Source organism: Lepisosteus platostomus, chromosome 8 (assembly GCF_059453375.1).
Source record: "Lepisosteus platostomus isolate fLepPlt1 chromosome 8, fLepPlt1.hap1, whole genome shotgun sequence".
In the NCBI taxonomy this organism is placed as follows: domain Eukaryota; kingdom Metazoa; phylum Chordata; class Actinopteri; order Semionotiformes; family Lepisosteidae; genus Lepisosteus; species Lepisosteus platostomus.
In genome coordinates this window covers 39923946-39944205 of record NC_142618.1, presented here as the reverse complement: position 1 = coordinate 39944205, position 20260 = coordinate 39923946, and the positions used below count along the sequence as shown (strand labels likewise).

At 36.8% G+C, this 20260-nt stretch overlaps 1 protein-coding gene across 1 annotated transcript in view; it reads left to right on the top strand.

Annotated features, from left to right (window-relative positions):
• Positions 1-452: 452 nt before the first annotated feature.
• plxdc2a (plexin domain containing 2a) overlaps positions 453-20260 on the top strand; it is a 217247-nt gene continuing 197439 nt past the window's right edge. Inside the window, exon 1 of the mRNA XM_088643400.1 lies at positions 453-1407. Coding sequence (XP_088499526.1) covers positions 1302-1407 — 106 coding nt within the window. The 5' untranslated portion in view covers positions 453-1301. The remainder of the gene's footprint in view (positions 1408-20260) is intronic.

Below are 20260 nucleotides of genomic sequence, written 5' to 3'. Positions count from 1 at the left end.
TTGAGCAGAATGTAGGAGCACAATGCTCCTACGCAGGTTTACACTCGTTACCTGGGCACTCCCAGTAGTACTGTACTGTACATTAAATGCAAAATATTTATCCCTAATTTTAGATTACACTTTTAGGTAAATCTGTTAAGTATATATATATATTTACTTTGCTTTTATTTTCAAGTGTTTATATTATGAAATAATACATATTATTTATGTGTGTATTTATTAGCTTAGCAGAGCCCTTAACTAGGGCAATTTACAGTTGCAAACATACGTGGATAAACACGTATTTTTGCAACTGTTAACTGCACATAATAAAGCGAACACAATAAATCGCTAACACTACAGGAGATAGAACACCGATTTTGAGCTGGTGCATCAGTTTTTCACAATACCCGTGCGTAACGCGCCAGCCTAGTTATCATATTGTACAGTAGGTTACCTGACAGCGTTGTGTTAGCCCAGTCGTGACTGTGAAGCTGTAGTTCACAGATACCACCCGTTTTACCCTTCTGAAATCCCAGCAATTAGAATACTTCCGGTTACCGACAGATTGTATCTTTAGAAACTGGGAGATGCTCTCCTGAAGTAACCCAGGGCGGCGGGAGCGGATAACCAAATCACTACGAAAAAAATCTGGAAAACTGTTGTTGGTTCTTAACAAGCCAAAGTGAAGGCTAGAAGCAAGCGGCGCACGAGTGCTGTGCAGCAAGCTCTGTTTGAAAGGTTTAGGAAATTCGAGGTGGATGTCATTACTGAAGATGCTGTCTGTGATTTATAAAGCCTGAACGTAAAAACAGTTTTAACGAAAAGCAGAACATTGGGAAATGATTCAGTCTGCGTCTTCTGTGCATTATAACCGTTCAAAGAAAAATCTGGACAAGTTTCAAAAAGTTGAGAGCGCATTCTTTTATTTTTTTCCTGGAAGGGTTGTGAATGAAAGAATCTAGAACTGGCTGTCTGCAAGTCAGAAGCAACAGTCAGGAAAAAAGAAGGCGATTTCTTTCCATGTTCTGAAAACACATGGGTCACCTATTCTTAGATTAAAAACAGATTTAGACCTGTATGGTCCCGGACTGACCCTATTATTTACTGCACTCTTTTATAGGATTCGTGTGGCTGCAGGACGCGCACACATTTCACTTTCGCCATCTGTACTGTGAAGAACAAGCAAGGGGATTAGCGGGACAATCTTGACCAAGTGAGATCAGAACTGTGAAGCGTTTAGACTGTTTAAAAGCCTTTTTTGTTTTATATAGTGAATATATATCTCAGAACGCCAAGGTTGTCCTCCGTGAAGGTCCATTATGGCGTTGATAAAGAAAATGGACCTTATTGTCGGAGTTGCTTTAGTTTTACAGTCTTTTGGAAATGTTTTTCGGCTAACTCGGGGAGAAAGCACACCAGCAAATGGTAAGGAACCTTCATCTTCACACAAATTCTTAAATCTCCTTTCGCTGCTTTCACAAACTTACAGACACCTCTGTTCATCTCATGCGTGTGCGAAACCTCGAAGAACACATTTTATTATTGAGAACTAGTCTAAACAGTCGAGTCTAAATGTTTTCGCACTGTTTATATGAACACTGATATGATAACTTGGAGGTGTCGATACATTGTTCCCTTTTAAAAAAAAGCATCAGTTTATCAAGTGTGATTTTTTTTGACCAGCTAATACGCAGGGTACTGCAAAACTATTAAGTCGTTTGACAATTTCAGAATTTATGACAAAGTTTTTATTGTTGATATTTTACTGTACGTGCATTCCACGCAATGTTAACTTATGCTGTCTTATAGTTTTGTAAGGTAACATCTTTTATACAGCTTGTATTCAGGCTAACTATGAGCATGAAAAACGTAAGTAAACGACATTAAAATGTATAGCTGCTTGTTGATGTTTTGATAGTCATAGGCTTATTCTCCGGCTCTGTCACCAGTCACGGGGCAATATACTTTTGCAAGATATACGTTTTACAGTGCCTTGCGAAATTCGAATTCGTGTAACGTCTTTAGCTGATTATAATACAAAGAAATAATCCATTGCGTCCCCTTCAAAATGAGTGATTAATAGTCAGGGACATGACTGATTATTCTCTAAAGACTTTCCTCAATTATCTTGTGCAGATAAATTGCCTACTTATTGAGATGAACACCTTTGGTGTTTTTGACTTGGCTCTGACATTAGTGGTCTGAGTAATCCAGACAGCCTTACAGAAATATGAGCTCAAGAATTTTAAACGTCCATGCATATGCTAATAAGATTTTAAATGACAATCTTAAAACAACAATGCCTTAAAATTATCACATTTGATATGCGGCTGCATGAAGTAATAGGCGGTAACTTCGGTTTTGCTTACTGGGTCAAAATAGGACACCGCACTATGAAACTAAAATTAAGCCATGATACTACCGTCTGTATTTAAAATGTGATTGCACATCTATTAAAAGGTTGTAACCGAGGCACCAAAACGCACTAAAACTATCGATGTAGTAATAATATTAGTGTAACGATAGCATTTATAAGTATTGCAGGCTTTAGGTGTTCCACCTAAAATATTTTTCTCCGATGTCTTATTATATCAGTGCAGTAGTACATTACATGACTATAGGTACAAAGTCTAGACTCGGAGAGTCTTAAATGGGTTGAAAAAATAAAAGTAGAAATTTTATTGAAAATACATATTTACACAAAGTGTTTATTGACCATGAAAAATCAGGAGGTAAAGCTTCTGAGGATCATGATGACATGGCTTTACAATTATTGTACGGTTTTCTTAGTCTATTTCTGGAATTTATTCAGGTCCTGTTTTTTGTTACCAGTCGTGTTGCTTACGTGTGTTCAAGTTTTTAAGCATAACCTAAATAGCTGCAACTACAGTATAAAAGATTCGGGACTCATGATTCGCTGCTACATCTGTTAATTTCAGGGGTTGACGAAGCATATTTACAGATGAAACAAGGCGTTTTTACTGGGACGATCTTCAGTAGTCCTGTTATTTTACACTGAATTCCAAACTATTCATTTCTTAAACACAGATTAGTGTTTAGTTATTTGAAAATCGTGAAAATAAAAAATGTGCCTTTAAATACTAAGCCTTATGTACCTTATCGTTCAAAGTTCCATCATAATTGCAAAGTGATTTATGCTTCAATAAATAGACCTTAGTTTAAAAGATAACCACTTTATTTCAGAAACCTACAGTACATAATATTAGTAAAATATAAGTCTATCTCATATATTTTCAGATATTTTTTTTCTTAATGGTTATAGTGAAGGCATTTTGAGTTCTTTGGTTTAGTAGTCTTGTTTTGTGAGATTGTAATCCATAATGGCAAAGGTCCTGTATGAAGTAGACCCTGCAAAAGGATTTCTTTGTATATGAATTGAGTGAGGATATCCTTCATGTGCTCAGTGAGATTCATGCATGCTGCTTAGCCAGTGCACAGGCCATGGGAGCTAGCACAATAATACTGCTGTTTTTGAAAAGATGACCATTGGCATGCACGGGCAGGTCCCTCCAAGAGTCTCAGATCCTACTAAACTGTCATCACACAGTGAAGTAATTCAAGAAGGTAGCTTCGTCAGTATGTGTAGGCTGCAAAGAAACAAGTACTGTAAATGTTTATTCCGTGCTGGAGAAGAAAGAGAAGAAAAGAAACACAACATTTCGGCTGTGGAGCCTTCTTTGGGTGTGACAGCCAAAGTGACACCTGAAGACGGCTCCACAGCCGAAATGTTGCGTTTCCTTTCTTCTCTTTTCAGCATGGAATAAACCTTTATTTATTCCATCACACAGTAAAATATATGATACTTCACACATACGTAGGCTAAGAAATCGCCCATATTATATTCCAGTTTGCAAATGCGTCATTGAGGAGTGTATGATACACTTATACACAAGCATTCTATGAGAAATTATATCAGGACTCCAAGTGATAGGGTAGAACGGACTGGGGGTGCAAATGTTGAAAAACTCTAGACCATGGCACAGTATCTGTGCTGTCCACACAGTGTGTATGGATTGTGGAGCTCAGTTCCCACAGTTTTCAGCTTCTGCACGTGGCAGCATTTAGATGGGACAACCTAGAAATTGTAGTGAAGAGAAGGCTGATGCAGCCATAATAAGACATTTTTCTGATATAAATTGCTTATGTTCCTTATGTTTTTGGAAATGTGAGATTTTATTTTTATGTGTTATCATTCCCCACCTTGTCACTCCCCAGGTTTGACTCTGATCCAGATTTCACAGTTGAAACTGCGTCGTGTCACTATAGATGACTGTAGCTGGAATTCTCCACATGGGACTGTTCAATTGGCAGAGCACCACTGACCACAGCTCTATGTTGGGTCAGCCAAGCCTCTCTCAGCTTTCCAGGAAACAGCGGCTCTTGTGGCTTTCCGGGCACCTGCAAGTGCCACCTTTTCTGTGAGACATTATGAAGCTCGCGAAGAGTACTAAGATGAATAGGTTAATAGGTGAGCCGATCAGAAAAGTATGCCTGCCCATCTGTACAATATCTCTCAGCATGGTATAGGATTCAGCTACAGTATATGCCTAGATGTCACAACTGTTGATTTGGAAGCTGCTAGGTAGGCTATTAAAAATATGACAGACATTTACAAAAAGTAGCTTTAAAAGTGATTGAAATAAAAAAAAAAGTTATTGCACCTCCAATTATTCCAGTTTTGTTTTGGACTAGGAATTTCCTATCACTTCCCTGATGTTTTCCTGAGTGTGCATCTCAGGGTTTGTCAAGGATACTATATGGTTTGATAGGCTAAGGCATTAAAGAGAGCCACAGGTTCATGTTTCATTGTCAATTTGTAAGAAGTTGATGGGGTTCACTCTGTTAATGAATTTTTATTTTTTTGAATACTTGAATCAAGTCCCTGTGTAGTTTCTCTGTTGAAGACTAAAAGTATTCACTGCTTATCAGACGTTGGCTTATACCTATACATTAAACCTGGAAATGTATCTGGTTACTGCAGTCTAAACCAAATCTAAATAGAAATCCCTTTTCTATAAATTATACATACTGTTTTAAAAATAATTCTTACCTGTGCATTGCAAATACTGGTAGGTTAATTGGCTTCCTGCCTTTCTGTGAGTGTGTGCTGTGTCCTTGTCTGTGTATGTCCTGTGATGGACTGGCATCCTGTCCAGAGTTCCAGCCTGTCCCCTGTGACCCTGCATTGCATGAAGTGTTTAGAAAATGAATGGATTATAAATGTTCTATGGTACTGTACATTCTACTTACTGTACTGTGATAGCGTGATATTTTTGTGAAAGGGCATTTTAAGATGCACCAAAACAGTTAAGATCACTGAAAAAACAGATGGATAAGAGAGGAAACTAGTTCCATCTTGGCTTTGTTGTTATCAGGCTTTTCTGGCAGTTTGTCTGATTCTGTGCTGGAGATTCCTTTTTTCTCTCTGAATCTAAGACCAAAATTGCTCACGACAGGAAAGAGGTACCAGTCCTTCAATTTAGTGTGTTGCAGGTGTAATAATTACTTGGAACAGACTAAATTACTATAAAAAATATAAATTTGACTAAATTAGTATTTTAGCATATTAGCATTAAAAATGCTCTAAAAGTAATGGAACAAATTACAACAATTACAATGGAATAGAGAATACAACAGAGACAACATGCTCGCGAATGATTTCAATGTACTGCTGTTGAATATTGGCTGCAAACTTTAGTTAAGTTAAAGTACAGTACATATGCATGCATCTTTATTTCTAAAAATGCTTAGATGCTTAAAATTCTTAAAATGTTTGTTTAATGCAAGTGGCTATATCGCCTGTTTATTTTGAGGTGGTACTGTATATAGTGACAAATTTGTGTTCACATCTAAACAGCATTTTGTGACCAAACAACAGAATTTATCATCTTGTTGATTTTACTTTTTTGGTATGATTTTCTTTAGTGTATTATTGCTGTTTGGGAAATGAAATAAGTTGCTGAGATATGTCTATTAGGCAGAATTAAATAAAATAGATTACAGCCAACTTGTATATCAAGAATATGCATAAAATACAGTATAAGATTCTGTTACAATACTGCCAGCAACTTCATGTATTCCTATATGCAGATTTTATGAGCTTTACAGTAGTTTGCATTATTAATATGATATTATTAGGTAAATCCATAAATATGATTTGTTTCTGGAATCAGTGAAAAGCAGATCAATCTTAAATGGTTAATGGGGTTGATAATAGTCTTTCCCAAGATCTTGTTTCTACTCTGAAATCTATGGTCTGTTTTCAAGCCTAAACAGTGCTGTGATGTACACAAGTGCTCTCAGGGTGAACCCAGACATGCTTGATTGGTTTATGCTTGGGTAAACTGCTTGGTAAATCAATTTCAATCCAAACTACAGGTTTTCCTCAGTATTAAAAATACCAAAGACAAATTGAAACTGAGAAAACATGCAAACTCCACACAGAAGACTTTCCAGACTGGAATTAGATGCCGCACCCAAGAGCTGTGAATCAGCTCAGTGAACTGCCACATCACCATGGCACCTGGATTCTGACATAACACATTTAATAATCCATCAGTGTTTACAAGTATGGCAAATGTAAAGTACATACAAATGTAATGTATCAAAATAGGTGAGTGTAATAAAATAAGTGGAACACAGTTTGTAAGCATGTTTATGGAAAAGAACTAGTTATTTGTGCTAACAGTAACACAACCAAGAAAGATTGGACATATACTGCACTGTACTGTATTGATAGACATTAAGTGCACAAAATGTGGCATTGGTTAAAGTACTAATACAGACCTGCTTGAAGTATTTGATCTTAACCATAAACAAAAACTGTTTTGAATATGTCCTTCACCAGAATTAGACAGTACTAATATTGGAGTAAGTACATTAAAATTATGAGAACAGGAGCTGTCTGTTTACACAAAGGGTTGTGGTTGTAAGGAACAAGCTTCTTAGTCACTTTGTGAATTTGAAGATAATGAGAGTATTTAGCAACAGTCTTGATAAAGCTCTTTCTTCATTAAACCACTTAAAGAAATATTGTGTAGATGTGAGGGAACACTTTCAAAATTTTCCATGCAGACCTACTGTTCTCTGTTCTGCCTTATTATACGTATACAGAAAATCATGCTGCTGTGCTTTGCTTCTGTCCCATTTTCTCTACATTGCATTTAATTTTTTATAATGTTCTTTTATCTTCATTTATTGTACATCTAAGCTATTCACCATGCTCTGGTTACTGCATTTGTAGTGGTTAATACATACCGAAATAAAGGGCATTTGTTTTTAATTTTCCTGGTCTGTTTTTAAGTTTCTACCCATTAAATGGATTTAAACATTATCTTATTGAGTATACAGTATATATTGTTAAAAGCAGTGGAGTTCTATTATTGGCTTTTATGACACCTGGGCCAGCATTTTGTAAGGACTTGGAGCAACGCAGAGAAATCCAAATTTCCATCAAAGTGATATAAAGCCTTTAGGTTAAACCTGAAGGTTTTAAAAGGAAGCTGTGTGTGAAATTAACTGATCCTCAAAACCCATTATCAATATTAATGCTTTTAGAAGCAATTCCTTTCTTGGCTTCCTGGATTTCTTTTATTTAGAGACATGGAATGGATCAAATGAAATGAAAATGAAGTTGGCTTTGGTTGGAACTTTAAAAAAAATTCTAGTACTGTGTGCCTGTGTTTTCTTTAGTATCACCCTTGCACTGTGTACAGTCGTAGGGTGGTCAACAGTTCTGCATCACAGCTGGAATTATGTTATTATGGAAGATACATCCTGTAGTTGTGAATGCAGATGGTTCACTGTGAGAGAAGCCTCTGTAAAACCACTGTCGGTTGGTCCCACTGTCACCGATAATAGGAACCACTGTCTCGGTCTCCTCAGTTCTGTCTCAGTCAAGATACTGATGGAATAGTTATTTGACATATTTAGTTGTTTTTCACTGCTACAATCAAGGTACTGTATTTATGTTAGTGTCAGAACCTAAATCACCAAACAGCAGTCTGTACATCTGGCTGAAACTAATTTATAACATTTTTCTCACTGACACTAACTAAAGATAACATTCTGTATTTCTAATTGAGTTAATTGGTTGTACATGCCTTTATAATCGAGATGGGATTTTCAAATCCCAAAGGAATGACTTTAGGATAAAGTGGATTCATATATGAAAGTGACCCTGTTTACCAGGGATATTCTTGATTTTATTTACTGTAAATACACACTCATTTATAAATAAAAACCCTCACAATAGTTCCTTGAAAAATCTTATATTTCTGACAAATAAAATATAAATAATCTGACATACCTGACATATCATGTCTTAATGAATAACAGAAAAAGGTGAGGAAGCTTTTCCCTGAGTTGTTGAGGCTTGAATGTGTCCTTATGGTGTAACTGGAATAGTCTTACTTCTGCCCCACATTTAAAGTTATTTTTAGAATATGTGCTATTCTGTTGCACACAGCTTCTCCAGCTTGACTGTTTTAACCCATAGGGTAATGCAGCAATTGCTAGTATAGGTCTTTCCTGTCACTTTCCTCTCATATGGGGTATGTACAGTACAATATAACTGGTACAACATTTCTTAGTCCTTATTTACATAATAGGGTGGATCTGGGATTCAAATATATTGTATATATAAATACTTATGTCAGTGGTTATAAATATGTTCTGGTATTTGCAACTGAATAACACTTTAGGCTACCAATGACTTGGAATGTATATTTAACAGCAGTATTAATCATCACTATTATTCAGAAACCCAATTGACAGTTCCTGCACTGTGTGTTGCTGTCTTAGAGCTGGTTAATTCATGTCACAATTTCTGTTCAAACTGTAGTACTGGGATCTTGGATGGTGTTATGAACACTGAAATATTGATGGTGTTCTAAGTTCTGGACCTAAATCACATGGAAGTTCTGCAATCCACTGTCTGCTCACTGTTGGGGCTTAAAAGCCTTAATTTATTTAATGAAAAGACGAAGTAACAACAAAAGGAGTCTCGTATCACATCTTGTGAAGTGAATATGTTGGCTTATCACTAATCCCCACTGTCCTGGAAGACAGAGTAGTGTCTTTCTTCAGTGATCATGGTTAAGCTCACATTTAAGCCCATGTGAATACTTGTACTTTTCACATGTCTGGACTTCAGAAGCATTGATCAGAGGTCATTGGTCCCTTGCAAGAAGCACACCATCAATATGACTTCAGATAAAAGATAGAAAAATAATAAATAATTTGCACACTCTCTGTAGTATTTGTGTGTGTGATATGTTATTAGTATATAGATTTGTTTGAAATATGTCTTTCTAAAGAGAATGATGTCTGTTCTATCACGCCCTTTCAATTGGGAGAGTTTTGGTTTCTCTGCAACCATGGAACCCGACGGGACTCTGGCAAGTAAACATAGACTTATTCTTTCCATTTTAATTTACCAAAAAAGTGTTGTTTTCCTAAAGTGTGGTTTAATTAATGAGTTTAGTTATACATTGAAAATTCAAAGCTATGTAATTTCTGTACATAAATACTATTTTATGTTCAGATATATGGTGGCTCCCCCACTGTGCAGATGTGTAACAGCTATTTTGTATCATATCCACTTTGAAGAAGTGATCTCCCAGACTTCTAACATGTGGATGAGCCTGATTCACAGACTGGGCTGTTGTTACCATCTCATCGATCAAAATGGCTCCACTGCAGTTTTTTTTCAGTTTTTCATATCCTAGTCATTAGGCCTTGAAATGTGTTTAAACAAGACTGAATCCTGAGAAGAAAGTTTTAACTTTACTATGGCGCCTTCTTCTGTAATTGCAGTTTATGTTCTCCCCTAAACACAGAAGTAATGAAATTTTATTTTGGCCTGAATATATTGTTCAAGTCTTCCAAATGATAAACATTAACTAGACAAAGCCAAGTTCTCTCAAATACTTGAAGCTGAAAATTGAAAACACAAGGGCTTCTATGCTTGAGGTTATGTTAAGTTACAGTACAGTATGTGCAATCATTATATGAGGTATACTTCAGAATTATAATCAAAAGCATCTACTGTATTTCAATTACAGCAGGGTACAGTATATTGCATTTTTAATTGTACTTCAAAACCTCATTACACTGTTAACAAGCAGGAACTTTCACTTCTAGTGTTTTTTCATACCTCAAAATGTCATGTGCATTATCTGTAGAGCAGGATAATGGTTCCTGCAGATACATTAAGTAACTTGTTTCGGAGCTACTCATGACACAGCACTTCTACTGCTTTATTACAACAGACAATGAGGTTTTTTTGTTCTTCCGAAGAATAAAGCACAGCGACAAAAAGAGGCTCCAGTGAATTCAAAATTGTGAGTGAGTGTTGTCTTGGAGCGTTCTGTGAAGCACCAGTGCAAAGGAAGCCATTGGCCCTTGGAATGAGCCACCACCCCCCCAGCCCCATGGCCACACAGGGACACAAGGAACAGGCATTAGTCATGGTGTGGCTCCAGCAGGGAGAGGGGAATTCCTGAAGCCAGAGTTGGGGAACGGTAAACCATTAAAAAGGAGGTCATTGGGTGCAGTGACCATAAGATTTGAAAAGAGACTCCGAAGCAAAGCAAAAGAAGTTAATGCTATAAACTGGTTGTTTAAGACGTACATACCATTGCACTGTTTTAGAAGATGTTCAGTTTGATTTGTATTTAAAACAGACCGCACAACTTAATAGTTCAGGTTATAATACTGGCATTGTTCCAAAATCGTCCTCTATTGTACTTTCTACAGAGCTGTACTAAAATAAAAATAAAAAATGACCTGTAAAGGAATGTAAAATGTATATGAGAAACCTGCTGAACTATTGGAAGGTGTGCAGTGAAAGGAGTGGTTAAAATGGCTGCTGGGGCTTTTTATGTTTTGTTTTTATGCGTATTGCAAAGCTAGGGACTGCAACTGGAGTCATTTACAAGAATGGTTACTGAGGTTCAGCCATCACGAATGCAGTCAGAGATTTAGCTATTAACATTAATTTAAAGCAGAAAATGACAGAATTTTAGCATTGTAACTGGCTTTCCAAAACTTTTATCTGTTGTTGCATTTGTCATGTTTTATTTGAGAAATGAAATTATTCTGGTAGTGTCTTGGTATATTTTAGGCCATATCATGTAACTGTGACTGCATAGGGTAACATTTGTGTTCTAGTTAGTCCAGCATTAGTGATCATGGAGGCTAAACATTTTTTACCTAGGTCCCAGACACCCCCGGCTAAGTGGGTGGTCTGCATGTGTCATGACTGGGATAATGGGGAATAGGGCTGCAAGCTGTTCCCTCCCTGCTTTACTTTCCCGTTATTTTGCATCACCACCTGTACAATCTCAAAATGCATAATCTTTGAAGCCTTCTGTACATGAGTATTTGCACAGTCATTTTGTTTTGAAAATTTATATTGAACTGAGACTAAGACACATATTGTTCTTTTTTTAATAGGACAATATGGTAGATGTGAATGTTACTAATAATAGAGGAATTCTGTTGTGGAAGACGTTACCGTATACAGGGCAGTATGAAAGCTTTAGATGTATAATGGTTTATTTTGGGCAATTCTAAAGTACTATAACTGGAAGAGAACAGTAGAATCGTTTTCAATCCTGAAGTCTTTTTCCTATCAGGTAGTGAAGGTCAAAAGACCTCTTCATCAAAGATCAACATAAATGCATTACAGTGCTAAAAACGTAAAGGAGGTTAGAGGATTAATGTCTGCAGGGTGAATCAAGTTGCGTTCTTAAAATCATGACAGTTGTGAGGTCTTTTGATCCAAATTAGTTTTGTAGAACAGTAAATTTCTATAAATTGGCTTATAATAAGGCTTATAAAATTCAATGACCTATTTTCAGTAGTGTTAAGGCATATCTGACACTCTGATAAGGCAAATTCACATCAAATTTGTGTGCTGCTTACAGTATATGGAAGATCTTAACATTGACAGTGGGCATATTTTGAATGTTGAGATATACTGTATTAAGTTGTACAATATGCCTTCTAACTCACATCTAGTGTTTGCTGAAGAAAGCCTCAGCCTAGTGGTCTTTGGTATGAATCCAGACTTTGTCATTTTCTTCTTGTAATGAACAGGTTACACTCTTGTCACTTCATTGGTTTAGGTGAGCAACGGTTGAATGTGGTTTAATTGCCTGGGAGGGTCCTGTCCTGTAATTCACTCCTGTTGCTCATTACAAACCTCTGTCAATAAATTAGAAATTAAGCTGTGTACTATACACCCTCAGGATCACATCACTGTGCTCTAGGCCTTTAGTGGTGATCACAAAGCTCATATTGTAGCTTGGTTCCACTCCTTGTAGGTGACATGTTTTGCAAGGCTGCTGTTGGCACCATGGCTCTTTAACTAGTAGTTATATGTTTCATACTGGGAGTTATGAAAACTCCAAATACATGTACTGTACAGTATGTTAAGAATATAGGACATGCACAGACAGTGCTGTTAAAAGTGCTGTGAAGTCTAACAGTTTCTGCTTGTTAAATCCCTGTGTTTGTTTTCTACAGTGTGTTCACCAGCAGTTGAAAACTGGACTAATGATGTCAGTTCCACACCAGCTCTTTATTTCACAAAGTGATAGAGACAGCATTTGGAAGTCCAGGGAATGATCTATAGGCCCGTACAGAGTGACACATTGTGTAATATGGATTGGATGATAAAGCAGAATGTGTCATCAGCAGTTTGCTCCAGCTTCTCTATAGTTTATGGTTTCTCCAATATTGAGTGTTTGAGTCAGTTCAAAAAATAAAAAGCACATTTTAGACACATATTAGTGCTTTTGAAACCTGTTTGTAAAATGGAAATGTTGACACATTTGAACATATTAAGGGTCAATGTTTTTAGACTGTACTGGAAAGGATCACAGTTTGATATGTCACAGGACATAGAAAAACAGATAACATCAATCTGCTGTAAAACTTTAAATCATTCATTAAATCATAAAGTTTTCTTAAGAATCCCTGGATGTGAAACTTAACAAAACTGACTCCTGAACTTGTATATCTACCTTGTCAAAGTGAAGTACAGTATTCCTTTGTGCCGGAAAAGGTTGGCAGGGCCTACAGTAGCAGATGCATTCCTGTTGTAATCTGCCCTGATCTCTCAAAGCAAGGCTTTCAAGGACTTGCCTGAATCCAGGTGGATTGATTCATGCACTCTCTTATGTACTTTGAAAACCCTCCCTGTGTGTCACCCAAGGTCCAATAAGACACACACTCGTGTCTTTCAGGACTTTTTGAGGAATTGTTTGAAGATGCACCAGAATGACGATACAAAGGCAGACCACTCTGTGCAAGTCTTATTTACATAGCTTTTGTATGCATTTTTCTGATGACGTGCAATAGAAAGTCTCAACAAGATTGTGTTAAAGATGGATGAGCATATTCCATTAACTGTATATTTACACCTTTATGTGATGATATTGCATACAGTATAATTTAAAAGATGGGGTTCAGAAAACATCTTTATAGTAAATGTACAATATGAAGCCTGTGTTAGTGGCTAGCCAATGCTACTTCAACCATTGTAAAACATTCCGCATTGTTCAGAAAGTACTTCACAGTAGCAGGAGGCCAGGGCTGAATTTACACCTGTGGTTCAGAACCACTGCACAAACATTTGCGATAATCCTTCTGTGCATTGGAGCAGTCACACTTGCAATGCTCTGCAGGTGGTGTTGATAAGAAGAAAGGGTACAAGCAGTCACTCTGCAAAGTGAACTGCTTTGGGCGTATGCAACCTCTAGAGGCGTTGGTAAAGAAATTGTTCTCAGCTGTCAGATTTTAAAAAGAAAAGGGATCTGAAATGCAACTTTTATCAAAAATAAGGTGAGACAGATAATAAGGCAGATACAGTACATGATTTACTTCATAAATGTTTAGCAAGTATAAACTGACAGACATTGTCCCTAATGGAGAGTGGTACTGTAGCACACTGTTTACTGCAATGATGTTACAGTAGAATACTGTGGTCTGAGGTATGAAAGTGAAAGACATGAGCGCCAGTGGACTGTCAGTAGGGGTTCTTACACAAAAAATCTCTTCAGAAGATTATGTACTAAAATGTGCTTTAATGAAAAAAAATTACTTTGTCAGGTTTTCTATGCATTCAAAAGGGTACAACAGTAAAGGGCATTTTATTAGTTTCTTTGAAAAATGTAAAAGTAGAGTTCTGCATGCATTTTTGTTGGAAAGACATATTATTTTGTTTGTAATTTTGAGAAGAGTCACACTATGGAGAGCAACCTAATCTACAGTTCTTTCTGTCCTTATTGTAAGATTGAAAGTGCAGAAATCCAAGACGTTATGTTACAGATTAGGTTTCATAATGTTATTTTATGCTTTTACCCACCACACTAAAAAAGTACAGCTTTCCTCAGGAAAGAGCTTAAGGAAGAGCAAGCTGACTTACAGTTAATATCATACACAGACTGATTAAAGGAATTAAAGACTGTTATTAGTCTTGAACAAAAAGTTATAAGAAAATGTGATCATTGTATAACTAAGACAATTGTCAATGCATGCTACGCCATATGAACAATCTTCTACACATATTCCATGAGCAGTTATCTTGCTATGACAGTTGGATATCTCTTCCTTTGACCCTTTGAACAGGGTCTTCATTTAGAAACTCAGTCATTTCAGATGAAAGTATTCTGGGGGTGAAATAACACATTTATAAAGACTATATCATGGTGTATGCTTGAAGCACTTTTGTTAAAATAATATTATGTAGAGTTTTGTTCTTCATAATAAAGCCTATAATAAACAGGATGCTTATCAATGCAAATGTCTGTTCATATACACCATCTTCATTTTCAGAAAATCTTTGTCAGGAATCTTCTTGTACGACAAGAAGGGGCTGGACATAAAACTATTTAATTTGGCCTTTTATTGCTGTGGCCATGCTAAAGAGGGCTGAGGCTCAGTGGTGGGTTTCTCAGTCACCTCAGAGTCACAGGTCCTTGTCGAAAAGCCTGCATGAAGTCTCTGTGTCCTGCATTCCCTTATGTTGAATGTTGAGCTGGCTTTGCTAAAATGCTGCCTGGGCATGCTGAACATCAAACAATGGCTGGGGTACTGACCCTCCAGTGCTTTCTAATTCCCCCGTCCTCCTCTGAAGCAGCTTCATTTCCTCACCACAGCATGAGGACAGATCTCTTTTGTAAGAAGGAGGGCTACACTGCATAAATATTTTAATTACATGCTATTATGCACAGAGTACCCCACATTCTTATTGTTACATACTGAACAACAGGCATGCAAAGAATTTCACAGTCTACTCGATTAAATTGAACATAGCTAGCAAGTTGTCATCTTTTTAAATAGAACTCGATGGACTTACAATTAAGTGTGCAGACAGCATTTGTGATATAAGTCTTTTTGTTTGTTTTGTTTTCGGATTTTATTTCAGATTAATTCCCAACTGAATTTTAAAACCATGCGACACAAACAAGCCACTGTGATTGGACTCATTACTGTATGTTTATGAAATACTTATTGCAATATAGTAGTACAGTAGTTTTAATTATACTGTAGCTTACCTTTTTCATGCATCTTTACATAAAAATAATGTATTGTGCATAATCAGAGGTAAGGTACAAAACAAGTCATGCAACTTTGATTTCTGGAGCTGACATTCCTTTTTTCCACCGGCAGTGCTTGTAACACCCAGTCTCCTCTACAGATACTTTCAGTGTAAAAAATGCAGTTGGCTTTTCACCTGATGGAATCTACAGCAGTGTGCAAGTCTGAACAAGACGGGTTCAACATAGCAGGTTCTTTAGGTGGATGCTTTGTTTTTTTTAGGCATACAGACATTATCTTCTGTAGCTATATTTATTTCCTACATAGAATAATAATCAAAATAAATGTTTTTAAATGAGTAATACTATTTTTTCTCAAAAACATAAGTATCAAAATTACTGGATCTCCAACATTGTTCAAGAAAATCAAACATCAGGAAATATGCAATGAATTTCTGCTTAAAAACAACCCAGTGTGAAGGAATGATTTTTGTGGACCTCCTGTTTCATTGGTCTTTAAATAAAGATGTACAGTAACACACATGTGAAAACCTTTTGTCTTCCATCACCGTGGGGAAAGGCAAAAAACTGGCAAATTGAAGGAGGCAAATGGTTGTTGATCTTCACGAATCAAATAATTGATAAAAAAATACATAAAAAGTTAAATATACCACTTAACACTATTAGACACTATTAATCAAGAAGTTCAAAACCACTAAAAGAGAGGTTAACTTACAGGAAAAGTAGGCAAGTGCACCTTGTCCCCACGCACAGTGAGAAAGATTGGAAGGGTCACAGTTGGAGAACTGCAGAGTCTGGTTGAATCTAAATCTACATTGAACAAACTGCAGTATGTCCAAAATTCGGCAGCCAGAATCCTGACCAGGTCTAGTGCAAGTGTTCACATTACTCCTATCTTGGAGTCCTTGCACTGGCTTCCTGTCAAATTCCGTGTGGACTTTAAAATCCTCATACTCACCTATAAGGCTCTGCATGGTTTGGCACCTCAGTAACTGTCTGAACTATTATCACTCTATTTCCCTCCTCGCAACCTTCGCTCTTCTAATTCTGGTCTCCTAACTATCCCACAAGCCCGTCTATGTTCTGTGGGTGACAGGGCTTCTCCTGTTATGCCCCCAAGCTCTGACATACTTTCTTCCCAAGTAGTTTCTCTAAACTCCTTCAAATCCAGACTCAAAACCTTCTTCTTTAGAAGAGCCTTTACTTAACTGGTTCCATTCTTTACCCTTCTGCTCCTACTTTACTTATTACCACCATCCACAGTCTCCTCTGTGTCTTGTAATGATGTTTTATCTTGTGTATTCTTTTTATTGTTGTTGTCATTCTGTAAAGCGCTTTGAGAAGCCACCTTTAAAGGCGTGATATAAAATAAAGTTTATTGTTATTATCGAATCATAGGGTCACCAAATCGCCATATCAACAATTAGATGGTGCATCCATGCCAATGGGCTATTTGGAAGGGTTGCCAGAAGACAGCTCTTGCTGACAATAAGAAAGAAATTTAAACTGCTGGAGTTTGCCAAACACCATTGGGGAATTGGGACGGGTGCTATGGTGTAAAGAGACCACAAAAAAAAGAACTCTTTGGCAACTCATACCATCAGTTTGGTGTCACATAAGGGAAAAGAAAAGAATCTCATACTCACCACGAAATCGGGCGGTGGATCGTTGATATTGTGGGGCTCTATTTCTGCCACTGGCACTTGGGCCCTTGTTAAGATCAATGGCTATGTATCAGGATATTCTGGCCAAAAACCAGGTTGTTTCTGGCAGAAAGCTGCGGCTTAGTCGCAGGTGGACCTTGCAGCATGAAAATGACAATAAACAAATAACAGTCAACAAAGAAATGAAACCAAAATCAACATTTGCAATGGCTATCTCAGTCTCCAATCTAAATTCAATTGCAAACCCATGGTCTGAATTGAAGGGAGCAGTCCATAAGGACAGATGAGGATCTGAAAAATTTCTACATAGAGGAATTGTCTAAGATTTCTCCCAATGTGTTCTCCAACCTTAAGAAAAGGCTTTATGCTGTTATCTGTGCCAGAGGAGATTGCACCAGGAGAAACAGGAGACACAATAATTGGGAAACCTATGTTTTTTCATTTACTCATTTTCATTTAAAATCTTTACCCATTGCTCTTTTAAACATATAAGTTTTGATACACAATTATATTAGAATAAAAGCCTATAGTTTTCTCATTTTGGGGAGCATAAAATATTGATCATTATCTGTGCTGTTTATTTTATAGGGCTTTTTTTCAATATCTTTATCAAAGGTGCAAATAGTTATTGAGCCCACTGTATGTATCTTACAAGACACATCTTGCAGAGTTACAGCGTTAAGGGCAGTTGCTTTGAATTATGGGAATTTGTAGCAGCTGCTTGCTAGATACCACACTATTGCTCATGTGTCCATCGACACTGTGGCTGTGAAGTTTCACATATTCCTGTAGCAATTTCCTGATTATTGGTATAGAAACAGCTATTTCTGGCTTGACAGAGAAATCTGTCAATTCTGTTTTACCGTAAGGGTGCACTGGTCGACCACAGATGACCTTGGTCTCCATGTCAGCTGGAAGCTCCCCAGATGATGTGGGTCATCCTCTATCTGACTCCCAAGTTCACACTTCACAGAGCTTTGTGCAGGTTCCACATTTTCAATGTGCACAAATTCATCCAGTTCAAAGAACACGGTACCTTCTCTTGACATAAATTTTTAACTGTTCAGCATGATAAATATAATATCTTCTTATATTCTTCTTATGTTCTTTGGATGTCAGATTTATTTTAAATGCACAAATAGTTTACATCAAAGAATTCTATGCTGTTATCTTTTCCCACTAGTGAAGTATACTTTCACACCATATATTATGGAACTTTAATACGCAGTATAACTGGTATCAAAGCTGGATAGCTGGCCTACAGAAAGTTGTTAGTTACAGTATACCATTAAAGCCTAGATAAGCATATTTTCTTCATTTCTTCTTTTCATAAATAAAAAAGGGCTAACTAGCATTTTCATTCAAACCTATGTTAAATATTGTGAAAAGCCTGATACTGTAAAGTTGGTTTAGTAACTTTTATTTTATTTACACATTTTGCTCTTTTTGAGATCCTGAAATGCTCGTTTTGCATTATGAAAATGCTCTTAATTAGCCATAGCTTTATCCTGAAACTGAAAAACACCTGGATGTGTTTGAAACACTGTTTGGGAAAGCACCTTTGACCTTATGAAGTCTGTCTAATTTCATTCAGACTCCAAGAAAAAGGATGAAAGAGTTTAATATGAAACTATTTTCTAGAGAGTTGTCTTGGAGATTATTAGCCCATTTTTTTCCATTTCCTAACTGCTTCATCCAATTCAGGGTCGCAGGGAGGCAGGAACCTATCATGATAAACAACTGGCGCAGGACAGGGTACAGCCTGGGTGAGATACCGGTCTCTTGTAGGGCAGAGACAAAGACATGCACACACAGGCCACACTGTTCCAGAAGCCAAGTAACCTACAAGATCAAGTATGTTTTTTGCCTATGGCAGGAAATCGGAGCACCTGGAGGAAACTCACGATTACAGGGGAAACATACAAACTCCACGCCAATGACACCTAAGTCCGGAATTAATCTCAGGGCCTCAGCTCTGCAAGGCAGTAATGCTAACCACTGCGCCGCTGTGCCTAAGTCATTAATTTTAAATCTAGATCATCAGTTATTATTGCTTTAACAATTCGTCTACCAGGAACAAAAACAGCGGGCTCATGTTCCTGTTCATATCTGAACATACCTATTCTGTATTAAGGCATTGTTTATGAGCACATCCATAAATCATGCCTTTGCTCTGATGGAGAAGGGAGGGAGAAGGGACAGACAATTAATACAGAGTTCTCCAAGAGAATTTAGACACATTTACATAGAAACTATTATTAGTCTACCCCAGTTGTGTTACGATTCCAAATTCTGGTGTATTTTATTTTAATTTTTGAATCATCAATTATTTTTTATTTTTTATCCACCCAATATGAAATCACAAAATGCATAAAACTGTAAGGTTGCATTGACTACTATTTCTCTTCTTATTGTGTCATATGTTCAAGTTCAGTTTCAAATGATTCTTAAAAAATAAAAAATAAGTGTCACCCAATAAAAAAAAATAAAAGTTTTGCAAAACAGCCATGAATACATGACCAATTACTGACCCTGGTCATGAGCCTTCATGGGTTATTCATAAACCATTCTATCACTAACCTTTACAACCTGAGGCACTTGAATCAGTGACCTAAACTGGCCTGTACTGTATACCTCAGATACACTTTTTAAAAATGGCAAATTACAAATAATACAGAAACACTTTTGAAAATGGAAAATAAAACAAAAATGATAAATCTTGAGTCAACTGAGGTTTGATGGTAGATAGTAGTTTTGGTCATTTAAACTTTATAAAGCTTCAACACCTTGAAGTGCCATTTGAAGTGCCATTACTTTGTTTCCTCTGGGCACATAAAGCTTTGGAGTAACAGAAGAATCTGTATTAGGACCACTGAACTTAATTTATATCAACAGTCTAGGTTCTGGTGTATTAATTAGTTGACTAGTCAGTGTTGCAAACTATTTAGTGAATGCAAAGTCAAGCCAAGTGATAGCTTTTGGTCTGGCAGTGTGAGTAGGATGTGCTACTTAATTTGCTCCATT